At 46.0% G+C, this 15,337-nt stretch overlaps 1 protein-coding gene across 1 annotated transcript in view; it reads right to left on the bottom strand.

Moving 5' to 3' along the window:
• The window catches only part of LOC134965478 (5-hydroxytryptamine receptor 3A-like), a 71,719-nt gene extending 58,633 nt beyond the window's left edge, over positions 1-13,086 (bottom strand). The window contains exons 1-2 of the mRNA XM_063941890.1: positions 12,300-13,086; positions 11,664-11,809 (exon numbers count right to left, since the gene is read on the bottom strand). Of these exons, the coding sequence (XP_063797960.1) occupies positions 11,664-11,809; positions 12,300-12,366 (213 nt within the window). The 5' untranslated portion in view covers positions 12,367-13,086. The remainder of the gene's footprint in view (positions 1-11,663; positions 11,810-12,299) is intronic.
• Between the last annotated feature and the right edge of the window lie 2,251 nt (positions 13,087-15,337).

The raw sequence follows: 15,337 nt of genomic DNA, 5'->3' as shown, positions 1-15,337 counted from the left end.
GTCTCAGAACGCAGCAATGTTGTTATACTGTACTACACAAGCTCTCCCCTCCACTGTTTAGTCATATTGTATTTGTTATGGATATTTGTGCCCAAATGGTTTTGTTTCTGCCACCTCACCATTCAGTTAATGAGATCGACATCACTAGTTTTACTTCCATTTCTTTGGTCAATTTTCTTTTCAGTAAAACAATAATAATAAAACTGGCAGATTCATTGCATCCAGTCTATCAATAACCAGACCGCCATCCAAGAGCACTCTATTGCCCTATGGAACTGATTACAGACAAGAAAAGCGCAGAACAGCTATGAACTATGCCCCATGATGCCTGTGATCTACTGTATGCACAAATGCTGCACCTACGGTAAGCCCGGTATTGCTTATTTTAATGTACATACCCCTATGTGGTTGCTAACCAAAATGTGCAATTTCAGGGTGAATTGCATGGCTGATTTCCAAAAGAATTAGACACAGCAACAATAAACTACTATGACTCTGAAGGATACAGGGAAATCATTTGCTAACTAATAAAGTATATAAACTTTAGAAATATAGTGGGAAGCCAATCAATATGTTTAAACTTCAAAAGGGGTAGGTAAATGAAACATGTTCCCTATCTCGTATCATCTCCCCAGATCTCTTTCTTGTTAATCTCCATATCTTTACCCCGTTTCCCTGTTTCTTGCTCTCCATCTCACTCTTGTTCAATCCCCCTCTTCCTCTTCATTCGTTTTCTCTGTGCCCCTCTTTTCTCTATGTGCACTTCTTTATTGGAAGTGTGTACTCGAATTGCACAGACAGTGCACAGAGAGCAGCTGTTGGAAAAAGAGGTAGGGGCACTGCATCCCTACTCCAGCTTTCACATACCCACTGCATCTCAAGCCTGCCTTTCACAACTGCATCCCCATCACAGCCTACTGTACCACCTACCACTGCATCCTCAGCACAGCCTGCCCCTGCAATAATATACCCCCCACTACATCACCACCATAGCCTGCCCTCCCACCACATCCCCAACACAGCCTACTGTACCACCTACCACTGCATCCTCAGCACAGCCTGCCCCAGCAATAATATACCCCCCACTACATCGCCACCATAGCCTGCCCTCCCACCACATCCCCAACACAGCCTACTGTTCCACCTACCACTGCATCCTCAGCACAGCCTGCCCCTGCAATAATATACCCCCCACTACATCGCCACCATAGCCTGCCCTCCCACCACATCCCCAACACAGCCTACTGCACCACCTACCACTGCATCCTCAGCACAGCCTGCCCCTGCAATAATATACCCCCTACAACATCACCACTATAGCCTGCCCTCCCACCACATCCCCATCACAGCATACCCCCCAATGCATCCCCACCACAGTCTGCCCTCCCACCACATCCCCATCACAGCCTACTGCACCACCTACCACTGCATCCTCACCACAGCCTGCCCCTGCAATAATATACCCCCTACTACATCACCACTATAGCCTGCCCTCCCACCACATCCCCATCACAGCATACCCCCCAATGCATCCCCACCACAGTCTGCCCTCCCACCACATCCCCATCACAGCCTACTGTACCACCTACCACTGCATCCTCACCACAGCCTGCCCCTGCAATAATATACCCCCCACTACATCGCCACCATAGCCTGCCCTCCCACCACATCCCCAACACAGCCTACTGCACCACCTTCCACTGCATCCTCAGCACAGCCTGCCCCTGCAATAATATACCCCCTACTACATCACCACTATAGCCTGCCCTCCCACCACATCCCCATCACAGCATACCCCCCAATGCATCCCCACCACAGTCTGCCCTCCCACCACATCCCCATCACAGCCTACTGCACCACCTACCACTGCATCCTCACCACAGCCTGCCCCTGCAATAATATACCCCCTACTACATCACCACTATAGCCTGCCCTCCCACCACATCCCCATCACAGCATACCCCCCAATGCATCCCCACCACAGTCTGCCCTCCCACCACATCCCCATCACAGCCTACTGTACCACCTACCACTGCATCCTCACCACAGCCTGCCCCTGCAATAATATACCCCCCACTACATCGCCACCATAGCCTGCCCTCCCACCACATCCCCAACACAGCCTACTGCACCACCTACCACTGCATCCTCAGCACAGCCTGCCCCTGCAATAATATACCCCCTACTACATCACCACTATAGCCTGCCCTCCCACCACATCCCCATCACAGCATACCCCCCAATGCATCCCCACCACAGTCTGCCCTCCCACCACATCCCCATCACAGCCTACTGCACCACCTACCACTGCATCCTCACCACAGCCTGCCCCTGCAATAATATACCCCCTACTACATCACCACTATAGCCTGCCCTCCCACCACATCCCCATCACAGCATACCCCCCAATGCATCCCCACCACAGTCTGCCCTCCCACCACATCCCCATCACAGCCTACTGTACCACCTACCACTGCATCCTCACCACAGCCTGCCCCTGCAATAATATAACCCCCAACAACATCGCCACCATAGCCTGCCCTCCCACCACATCCCCAACACAGCCTACTGCACCACCTACCACTGCATCCTCAGCACAGCCTGCCCCTGCAATAATATACCCCCACTACATCACCACCATAGCCTACCCTCCCACCACATCCCCATCACAGCCTACTGTACCACCTACTGTACCACTGCATCCTCACCACAGCCTGCCCCTGCAATAATATACCCCCACTACATCACCACCATAGCCTGCCCTCCCACCACATCCCCAACACAGCATAGCCACCAATGCATCCCCACCACAGTCTGCCCTCCTACCACATCCCCATCACAGCCTACTGTACCACCTACCACTGCATCCTCACCACAGCCTGCCCCTGCAGTAATATAACCCCACTACATCGCCACCATAGCTTGCCCTCCCACCACATCCCCAACACAGCATACCCCCCAATGCATCCCCACCACAGTCTGCCCTCCTACCATATCCCCCCAGAGCTTAATGGATTATATAAATATCTATATCTATATATGTGTGTGTGTGTGTGTGTGTGTGTGTGTGTGTGTGTGTGTGCATACATATATACAGTATATATATATATATATATATATATATATACACACACATACACAAAAAAATTATTCTGAGTGTGCTAAAGAAGAATGTACTGTTGATCACATCAGTCTGGTTAGCATACACAGCATTTGATAGACTCATTTTTCAGTATTTATTAAAAAAGAAGTTTAACACAATATAAAAATTCACAGTAGAGTTTTTCAGTTTTTCAGACAATACAATTCACACCATTATATGGTATACATCCAATGTGGACTTGGTGTCTTTGACTGACTTATATTCGCAACAGGTGGCGACAGATGGATACAGTACTTGAGAAAACGGCAATAATGGTTATATCAAATGGTCTACGGACAAGATTCTACATTTTAGGAAGGAACCATGTTTTTAGAAATGTGGTCTAGTGACCAAACTTCTGTCTAGATACAGACTAACTCTGGCTCTGAGTAGGTAGCTGATGGACAACGTCTAATGATAATCACACCACAATAAGAAGACAAGATTAGCACATAGTGGTCCTCTCAGAACTCAGAGTGATTGGCGTTTTACCTATTTTTAACGTTACACACAGTGAGGCCCATATCCTTTCAGGATATTATCTAAATATCTGGCATTAGATTTATACCCCTGAGGAAGTCCCAGAAAGGGACGAAACGCGTTGGGTTTTCTCAAGTACTGTATCCATCTGTCGCCACCTGTTGTGAATATAAGTCAATCAAAGACACCAAGTCCACATTGGATGTATACCATATAATGGTGTGAATTGTTTTGTATGAAAAACTTTACTGTGAATTTTTATATTGTGTTAAACTTCTTTTTCAATAAAAACTGAAAAATGAGTCTATCAAATGCTGTGTATGCTAACTAGACTGATCTGATCAACAGTACATTCTTCTTTAGCGCACTCGGAATCATTTTTTTGTATCTTTATTGGTTGAACCTTGTCTAACAGGAGGTTCTTTCTGAGGTGCAGCTCAGTTCACATTCACACAGCGCCGTAGGGTACCCCTCATTATATATATATATATATATATATATATATATATATGTGCACGCACGCACGCACGCACGCACACACACACACACACACACACACGGTTCCCGTCCTTGGAGATAGCTTTCATATCCCCCAGAGCAGGCAGGTATGAAAGTTCACTCCAGGGAACCCCACTGTATATGGTATGTAAACAGGGCATAGCATAAGAGTGCCTACTACCTATATTACATATATATATATATATATATATATATATATGCACACATATATGTATCAGCCATATAGAGAGAGATTAAGGGGTATATTCAATAACAGTCTGGTCCATTCCGACATGTAGTTGTCGGAATGGACCAGACAACCCTTATTCAAAGAGCGGCCAAATCCGACTGTCGGATTTGACCATTCCCGGTGTCCTGTCCTGCTGCAGCTGTCAGCAGGTGCGCTGGCAGCGGGGGGGGGGGTTTCTGTCAGCGGAGCCGGGGGGGGGAGCTGTCAGCAGCGCGGGGGGAGATGTCTGCAGCGCCAGGGGAGAGATGTCTGCGGCAGTGGGAGGGAGCAGCGGAGGAGACGGAGCGGACGGGGGGAGGAGAGGAGGAGCAGTGGCTGCAGCAGCATAACTGGAAGCTCACGGCAGCGTCCACCCGGCTCCAGCAAGTGGGACATCGCTTGCTGGAGCCAGGTGGATGCTGCGCTGGGTTCCTGCTCTCCCTGTCTCCTGCTCTCATTTCCCTCATGTCAATCCGACGTTTTTTAAAGTCGGATTGAGATTGTCGGAAACGGGGCTAAAACCTGTCGACAATGCACGCTGATCGGTGGCTGTGCATTCCGACAAGTCGGGTTAAAAAAATGGGGCCATAATGAACAGGTCGGAACCCCTTCCGACCTAAAACTGTCGGAAGCTGCCGTCTTTCCGACAAGATGGCAGCTTCCGACAATTATTGAATACACCCCTAAGTGGACAAGTTGTCCAAAGTAGCTAATCAGCTTCTAACTAATTTCAAAAACTGTGCCAGATGAATGGCAGTAAGTAGTTTATTCAATTAGAATTAGTGAATTCCCTCCTGGCAAGATTGGGCCCCAAGTGTGGCAAGTTGGGGTGCCATTGGTGGGTTTCGATGCCATTACATTGGCAACTCACCCCCCCTTGTGGTTAATTGAATTTATCCCTTGGAAGCTTACTGGTTGCTTTGGCCAATTTCTCCACTTTATCTCTCTCCATGGCTTGATACATCTCCCCCATAAAGCTGTGTCTGTTTGTTGCTGGTAAAATGTCAGTAAGAATAGGTTTTCAATTAGATGTGTCCTTGCTTGAAGTTTAACAAGAACTGCCAAATCTCTGTGGTTATCAGTGTAAGGGACACAAGCATTGGTGTGCATGGAATCACCACTGCACTGCATCAAATTAATGACGTCATTTGCTAAGTCAAAATGATTATAAGCAGAAAGTTATAAGTATTTTCTGTTGGATAAAAAAAAACAATGAGTGACAATATCTTACTATTACTTCCAAATGTTTGTATAATCACACCTGTTCTTCCCTTTTTTTCTGTTTAACTCAATTCATCAACTCAGGTGTATGCATGTAACATGGTACAACCTCTGTGCAGAAACTCAGGTGTGTGCATGTAACATGGTACAAACTCTATGCAGAAACTCAGGTGTGTGCGTGTAACATGGTACAAACTCTATGCAGAAACTCAGGTGTGTGCATGTAACATGGTACAAACTCTATGCAGAAACTCAGGTGTGTGCATGTAACATGGTACAACCTCTATGCAGAAACTCAGGTGTGTGCATGTAACATGGTACAACCTCTATGCAGAAACTCAGGTGTGTGCATGTAACATGGTACAACCTCTATGCAGAAACTCAGGTGTATGCATGTAACATGGTACAACCTCTATGCAGAAACTCAGGTGTGTGCGTGTAACATGGTACAAACTCTATGCAGAAACTCAGGTGTGTGCATGTAACATGGTACAACCTCTATGCAGAAACTCAGGTGTGTGCATGTAACATGGTACAACCTCTATGCAGAAACTCAGGTGTGTGCATGTAACATGGTAAAACCTCTATGCAGAAACTCAGGTGTGTGCATGTAACATGGTACAACCTATATGCAGAAACTCAGGTGTGTGCATGTAACATGGTACAAACTCTATGCAGAAACTCAGGTGTATGCATGTAACATGGTAGAACCTCTATGCAGAAACTCAGGTGTGTGCATGTAACATGGTACAAACTCTATGCAGAAACTCAGGTGTGTGCATGTAACATGGTACAACCTCTATGCAGAAACTCAGGTGTGTGCATGTAACATGGTAGAACCTCTATGCAGAAACGCAGGTGTGTGCATGTAACATGGTACAAACTCTATGCAGAAACTCAGGTGTATGCATGTAACATGGTACAACCAGAGGCAGAACTCTGGGAGGTAATGGAGTCATCTGCCGCCGGGCTCCTGCTCTGTAGGGGGGCACCTCTCCTCCTATTCTGTGACACCATTGAATTAAGTTAATTGATAGCTGTCGCTGTCTTTTCAGTGGCCGACTTCCTCACTGGTCCCTGCACCTTACAAATCACACCCTCTTTATTATACTGAATATACACATTTTACAAGTATCACACACAGGATTAGAAACCACAACCTATTACACTGGAAGCAGAAACCTTACTGATGAAGCTGTTTGTTCCTATATAGGAAATATGAGAATTCTAACTATATGAAGTTACTTCTCTGACAATTACACGTAACTTCATATAGTTAGAATTCTCATGCTTCCTCTACAGGAGCAAATCTCTCCATCAGTAAAGTATCTGCTGGTAGTGTAACAGGTCATGGTTTATAATCCTGGGTATGACTGCTAAGAAATGTGTGATTTAAAATAAAAGACAATTAAATGTATAAATACAGTATATACTTTTTTTTTCAGAACACTCCACACACACACACACACACACACACACACACACACACACACACACACACGTATATATATATATATATATACACACATACGCACACATACATACATACATACATATATTTATCTTAATATAGGAAATAGGGGGGCACCAATATTTTTCTTGCCTCCGGGCAACTGTGACAAACTTACGCCACTGGGTACAACCTCTATGCAGAAACTCAGGTGTGTGCATGTAACATGGTAAAACCTCTATGTAGAAACTTAGGTGTGTGCATGCAGGGCCGGCTCTAGGCACGTTCGACTAGAGCGGCCGCGCGGGGCGCCACCCTTAATGGGCGCCGCGCGCTGGCGCCGCCATAGTCTTACCTGGAGCCGGCCCTGTACACTGCTGGCAGCTCTCCCCACCGTCCCCGGCCTTTCAAAACTGTGCGCTGCGCTGCGCTGCGCGGCGCCGGCGTCTGACGTCAGACGCCGCGCAGCGCGCACCAAGCGGCCGGGAACAGTCGGTGGCCCTCAGGCTCAACAGCAGCACGTCCCCTCCCCTCCCAGCGTCGCCGCAGGTATGTTGGGATCGTCGGGGCCGGGCACTGGCACTGTGTGTGGGGGCACTGGCACTATGTGGGGGCATTGGCACTGTGTGGGGGCATATCTGCACTGTGGGGGCACTGGCACTGTGTGGGGGCATATCTGCACTGTGGGGGCACTGGCACAGTGTGGGGGCATATCTGTCGCTGTGGGGTCATATCTGCACTGTGGGGGCATTTATGAATCTTGCACTGTGGGGGCATTGGCACTATGTGGGGGCATTGGCACTGTGTGGGGGCATATCTGCACTGTGGGGGCACTGGCACTGTGTGGGGGCATATCTGCACTGTGGGGGCACTGGCACAGTGTGGGGGCATATCTGTCGCTGTGGGGTCATATCTGCACTGTGGGGGCATTTATGAATCTTGCACTGTGGGGGCATTTATGTATCTGGCACTGTGGGGGCATTTATCTGGCACTGTGGGGGGCATTCATTTATCTGGCACTGCGGGGGGGGCATTTATCTGTGCACTGTGAGGGGGCATTAATGTATCTGGCACTGTGGGGGCATTTCTGGCACTGTGGGGGCATATCTGCGCTGTGGGGGCATTTATGTATCTGCACTGTGGGGGCATGTATGTATCTGGCACTGTGGGGGCATGTATGTATCTGGCACTGTGGGGGCATGTATGTATCTGGCACTGTGGGGGTATTTATGTATCTGGCACTGTGGGGGTATATCTGCACTGTGGGGGCACTTATTTATCTGGCACTGTGGGGGGCATTTATTTATCTGGCACTGTGGGGGCATATCTGGCACTGGGGCATATCTGGCACTGGGGCATATCTGGCACTGTGGGGGCATATCTGGCACTGTGGGGGCATACCTGGCACTGGGGGCATTAATGTATCTGACACTGTGGGGGGAAATAATGCATCTGGCACTGGGGGCATTTATGTATCTGGCCCTGTGGGGGCATATCTGGCACTGTGGGGGCAATTTTATATATGGCACTGTGGGGACAATTTTATATATGGCACTGTGGGGACATATCTGGCACTGTGTGGGCATTTTTATATCTGGCACTGTGTGGGCACTTATGTATCTGGCACTCTGTGGCCATTTATGTAGCTGGCACTGCTGGGGGGGGCATGTCGCGTGTAGCTGGCACTGCTGGGGGGCATGTCGCGTGTAGCTGGCACTGCTGGGGGGCATGTCGCGTGTAGCTGGCACTGCTGGGGGGCATGTCGCGTGTAGCTGGCACTGCTGGGGGGCATGTCGCGTGTAGCTGGCACTGCTGGGGGGCATGTCGCGTGTAGCTGGCACTGCTGGGGGGCATGTCGCGTGTAGCTGGCACTGCTGGGGGGCATGTCGCGTGTAGCTGGCACTGCTGGGGGGCATGTCGCGTGTAGCTGGCACTGCTGGGGGGCATGTCGCGTGTAGCTGGCACTGCTGGGGGGCATGTCGCGTGTAGCTGGCACTGCTGGGGGGCTTGTCGCGTGTAGCTGGCACTGCTGGGGTGCTTGTCGCGTGTAGCTGGCACTGCTGGGGGGCTTGTCGCGTGTAGCTGGCACTGCTGGGGGGCATGTCGCGTGTAGCTGGCACTGCTGGGGGGCTTGTCGCGTGTAGCTGGCACTGCTGGGGGGCTTGTCGCGTGTAGCTGGCACTGCTGGGGGGCGTGTCATGTAGTGTTCCCGCTAGGCGTCTGTGGCTAGGCAATGTGTCTCAGTGCTGTGCCTGGCGCAAAGTGTATAGGAGGTTCTACCTGGTGCAGTGTGTATTAGCTGCACTACTGTGTGGTGTAATGCAAATTGCCACTATTATGTGGCCACGTACCTTCCCCACGAAGTAACTCCCCTTAATTTTTGCTGCGCGCCTTCGGCGCGCACTGTCCATTCTTTGACATATAGGTATGGGAACAACAAGCAGTATGTACATCATTTTGCCCTCCTAACTTAAAAATGTGCCCTCCCTGTGATCAGCACCATGCCTTAAAAAGTGAACACTATCATGTGTAGCTGGCACTGCTGCGGGGCATGTCATGTGTAGCTGGCACTGCTGCGGGGCATGTCATGTGTAGCTGGCACTGCTGCGGGGCATGTCGTGTATCTGGCACTATACTGGAGACATTGTGTGTAAGGAACACTACTGTGGCTATGTGTAAGGCTGCTAATTGTGTGAAAATATGTTTATAGTTTGATGATATGAAGTTATGAGGCCACGCCCACTTTTCCAGAGGCCACACCCACTTTTCCGGGAGCGCGCGCGCCTTCGGCGCGCGCATGGGGGGGGGGGGCGCTTTTACATTTTCTCGCTCAGGGTGCTAGTAGGCCTGGAGCCGGCCCTGTGTGCATGTAACATGATACAAACTCTGGGGGTAATTCCAAGTTGATCGCAGCAGGATTTTTTTTTAGCAGTTGGGCAAAACCATGTGCACTGCAGGGGAGGCAGATTTAACATGTGCAGAGAGTTAGATTTGGGTGTGGTGTGTTCAATCTGCAATCGAATTTGCAGTGTAAAAATAAAGCAGCCAGTATTTAACCTGCACAGAAACAAAATAACCCACCCAAATCTAACTCTCTCTGCACATGTTACATCTGCCTCCCCTGCAGTGTACATGGTTTTGCCCAACTGCTAACAAAAATCCTGCTGGGATCAACTTGGAATTACCCCCTCTATGCAGAAACTCAGGTGTGTGCGTGTAACATGGTACAAACTCTATGCAGAAACTCATGTTTAATATTAAACTGCCATCCCCCAAATAGTGAAGTCAAAGGTTATCCACACCTCATCGTGGTCTTGGCCAATGATAGTCTCTCCGATAATTCTGCACAGCAGTTTGTGTTATAAAACCAGTCTAGGTCATCTGTTAGTATATCCAGCAAGGGTGAGTGTACTACGGGCCTAATTCAGATCTGATCGCTGGGCTGCGTTTTTTGATGCCCTGCGATCAAATGCCTACAGGGGGAGTGTATTATCGCTATGCAAGTGTGAGATCGCATGTGTTGCAGAGCTGTACAAAAATCAGTGTGTGCAGTCTCTGCGCAGCCCAGGACTTACTTATCCCGTGCAATTGAATCCTGCTGATCGGGGCCGGAGCTGACGTCAGACACCCTCCCTGAAAACGCTTGAGACCGCCTGCGTTTTTCCGGACACTCCCTGAAAACTATCAATTGCCATCCACAAACGGCCTCTTCCTGTCAATCACCTTGCGAACGCCTGTGCGAATGGATCATTCGCACCATCCCGTCACTGACCAGTGATGCCCGTTGTAGCCGTCCAACACACTAGTGCACTGCGGTGCATATGCATGCGCATTTCAGATCTGATCGCCTGCTGGGCGAAAACGCACAGCAGCGATCAGGTCTGCATTAGCCCTATATGTACTGAATCTGTTCTGGTATTTGGGAGGTTAGAGATTAACATTTAAAATGCCCCTTTTTATGGAATTCTCCATTCTGCCTTATCATATGTGTTCAGTAACTTTAGGGAATTTAAGATTTTGCATTTGAGAAAAACAGGATAAGTGCAGTCTTGCAATGTGTGTGTTTTTAAATGAAGTCATCCGACTATAGCATACCACTATATGAAATAGTAACCTAAAACCCAATTGACAATAATGAGTACTACAGTACAAATGTTAACAAACTCATATGTAAGTATTTCAAGTAAGTGTTTCAATTAAGATTTATCATGCATAATGGGTTACTTGCTACTGATCTAGATGAATGGTACTAGTAGATGGATTGCGGAATAAAATCTAAAATACATTTCTTAATGCCTTTCATGGTATGGGAAGTCCTGAATACACCTATGTGAATTTAGCTGCCTATTTAGATTAGATATAATTAGATGGAAACTGCTAAAATTAACCCTCTAAAGCTATTTCATTGATCCTTCAATACAAACATAAAATATAGAAATAAAACACAAAGATAAATAAAATGGTCAATAATTTGTATAGGGTACAAATGTGTCTCTAAATTGTATAACTTTATTTATACATGTTTGTATAGGGTACAAATGTGTCTCTGAATTGTATAACTTTATTTATACATGTTTGTATAGGGTACAAATGTGTCTCTGAATTGTATAACTTTATTTATACATGTTTACTGCTGTACTCACCACTCCTAATATTGCATAGACCATGACATCAATAAACACAGTAGTGGTCTGCCTCCAGTTATACACCGGTCGTACACCCTTTTTGTATCCCGCCATCAGTTTGTCTGAGAGACGCAGTAGGGTTGGCTTGGAGGAATTATCATGGGCTTTGAGAAATGAACAAATGAAAAATTCACACCTCTAATAGCTATTTTAAAAATCTCTATACTTTCCAATTTGTAATAATAATCATTGCAATATGCAAATTTGTATCTATCAGCTATGAAACTGTACAGCTGATTACTGCAGCAGATATAGGACTGACTGCCTTATCAATATCATTATTAAAACCAACCAGCAACATCTATAGAAGGATTAACATGTATTGTCTTACATTGTATTACTGCAAATTAAATTCTATTTCAAATAAAAAATGACTCAGTTACATTTAAATATATAAAATCATTAGCAAAACACTGAATGATAATCATGCTAGTCATCTTCTTAAATTAATTTGAAGAAATGAGTGTGTATGCACAATGTACAGTATACCTATGTATGTACTAAATAAAACCTAAACATAAATAAGAACATAAGAGAGACAAGAAGGCGATAGATATGTACATGATACTGTTATGAAGAAGTACCTTGACCTACCTGCACTTATCATGAGGAGGGCTGGGACAAGCACACTGTGGTGAATCCAGGTTATTTTTGGCACCATTTTGGCAGCTAGCCTAATACAGTATCCACGTAATCTTGTAGCAATATATCCGCTGGACCCTTCTTGGAAAGCTCTTGATTTTCAGCAAAGCATAATACGTTTTAGGATCTTTTTTATTGCAGAGACCTCACAAGAACATCCAGCTCTGCCTCTAGACCGTTCCTTCAGCTGTTAGCCAGAGATACCTGATATAACCCTCGTTATGGGCTTGTCAATCGGGCCCAATTATAAGATGTTCGACCTTCTAAATCAGAAAAAGGTTTGTCTTATTCCTTCTTTTCTTTTTTTAATTTATTGGTTCTTTTTATCTGTCTTTTCTATTTATACTACTTAGGTTTCCCCTATCTATCTCTAGTTTTCATAAGCTACTTTACAGCACTCCTTCAGCCTGCACTAAAGCTCCCTCCTAGCCTGTACCTACCTTATCCCTCTCAGTTATTTTATACTTTACATAAATTATTATTTCTCAAACTCACTGAAATGCTGATCTTAATCTATAAACCATTTAGTGATCACTCACATATCTATCTAATCCTAGCAATACTTCTCTGACTGTCCATCCATCTCTTCTTCTGTCCCTTTTTATTTGGTGTTCAGGAACTTTCCTGGATATGTTATTCTGCTGTCCACAGCTGCCCGCTTGTCACTCCTCTGCGTGATGTCACCCTGTAATCTAAGGAGTCAGATTGAACCTATTGCCCCTGCTCCCTTTTGCCCATTAGCACTGTCATGTCCACTCAATGCTAATCAGACAGACGTATGGTTTTGCACACAGCAATTAGTTACCTGAGAACTTTTTAACCCTTCTTCTGCCACATCTACCCTACAGACCTGTTCATATGTGACTGCTGGAGTGTAGGCCTTGAGACCGCTAAGAAGGAGCTTGAAAATATGTATGTGGTCGAGAGACATCTATACTAAACAGGTTACCTATGCAGACTGCAGATCCCAATGCAGGGATAGTATTGTGATAAAGGTGTCTCTTTCTTTGTCTCAAATCCTCATTTCCTCACTAGGTGCCTCTTGTACATACTTTATCATTTATACATTTGTAAATGATCCTTGAATCTATAATAAATATAATTATGTTTATTGAATTATTATAATTCTAAACCTTTTGTGGTGTTTATTTTATTGTAAATGAAACTATGTTTTGTTATAATCATTAAACTCAGATTTTACTCATAAAAATGTAAGCTATACCTACAACAATTTGTGCTAAGTCAATATATTTTAGAAATGCATATTCCTATTTTACATGGCATATTAGGAGAATATATATATATATATATATATATTATTTTAGAAATGCATATTCCTATTTTACATGGCATATTAGGAGAATATATATATATATATATATATATATATATATATGATACGGATATCTAACAAAATGTATTTGAATAATTTAATTTGCCTTTAAAGGTAATTCCACATTTGTAAAGCTCGGCATACACTATACAATTATCTGGCAGATTATCTGCCAGATGTGGCTGGTTGGAATGAAAATCCAGTAATGGATGAGAGCAAATGACAATTGACCATTTGCTCCCAAACAGACAAAAACTGTCGTTCAGACAAATTGGTTAAATCACGGCTTTTAAGGGCCGTACAGATGGGGAAATGTGGAGGGAGATGTGTGCTGAGCGAACCGCTCAGCACAGCGCCATGTGCTGAGCGAGGGGGGAGGGCACTGGGGGCCGCTCATTTCACCCAGCGGTGAAATGAGCGACCTGCTAGATTGTGCCTGCATGCAGGCCAATCTAGCACCGGCAATAGCGACGCGCGGGACCGCGCATCACTGTCGCCGGCACCCCTACACACGGAGTGATGTGTTCCTAATTTCTAAGCAATCTAGTCAGATGTCTTAGAAATTAAGTGAACGTCGCTCCGTGTGTACCCCCCTTAACCAATTTGAATGAACAATAGTTTTTGTCCGTTTTTCAGTGTTTTTGAGCAAATAGTCGATTGTCATTTGCTCTCATCCATTACCAGACTTTCATTTCAACCAGCCTGATCTAGCAGATAATCTGCCAGATAATTGAATAGTGTATGCCCAGTTTAAAGCATATGTCACGGCTGCTAATACAGGGATTTATAAATGGCTGCATGAAGATAGAGAGTCTGCAGGGAAGGTAACTGCTAGAACATAACCTGTACTGATAAAATGACCGATGACAATCTTTTTGAACTTTTCCAATTGGAGCACTTTTAGGAAAACTGTGCTATTAAGTGCCTGAGGCATTGAGCATCAATTGTGTCTTTCATGCTTAACCCCATTGTGATACCACTGAAGTTCAGTGGAGGGGTCATGGATACAGAGAGACCTAAACTCTCCATGGCTCATGCACTCCCACACTCCATGCACACCAACTTATCTATAAATAAATACACGGACAACTGTAATTGCGGTGAAATGGGTCAGCTTATTTATTGAGAGGGTTTAAACTAACTATTTTATTTATTTTTAGAACTAACTAAGGTATGGTGGCGGGATAAGAACGGCCTAGCATAAGCGAAACATTCTTAACCATAACTATATGAACTTGGGCCAACTGTCCGACAGGCAAGGAAGGGCCAACTGCCACTTTCCTTGTCCATCTAAACTCGCCAAGGCAGGACCAACTGCCCACGCCTTGCAGGGACAACACTCCAAACTGATGAGGCCATCTGCCTACATCAGCATCGACTTGAGGCAGCAGTTCAGCCATGCGTAAAAAGAAAGGAGGCCCACCGGGTCCGATGATGTCCTCCGTTCCGCCCCTGCTTACCATGCCCATACTCCTCCGTGACTGTACTGCTCCCCAGAGAAAATTAACCAATGCCTACCCAAAACAATACCTAAGCCGTTCTGATACCGGCCACCTCAGACAACCCACTCACTAAACAGCCGACACATAAGCACAGCTCCACAACAAGGGAGGGACGGGAGGGTAACGTCCAAAAAGAGGCTGAACCTTCTAGAAAC

The sequence above is a fragment of the Pseudophryne corroboree genome, chromosome 10 (genome assembly GCF_028390025.1).
Source record: "Pseudophryne corroboree isolate aPseCor3 chromosome 10, aPseCor3.hap2, whole genome shotgun sequence".
Taxonomy (NCBI): Eukaryota; Metazoa; Chordata; class Amphibia; order Anura; family Myobatrachidae; genus Pseudophryne; species Pseudophryne corroboree.
This window is presented reverse-complemented; position numbering and strand designations above follow the sequence as displayed.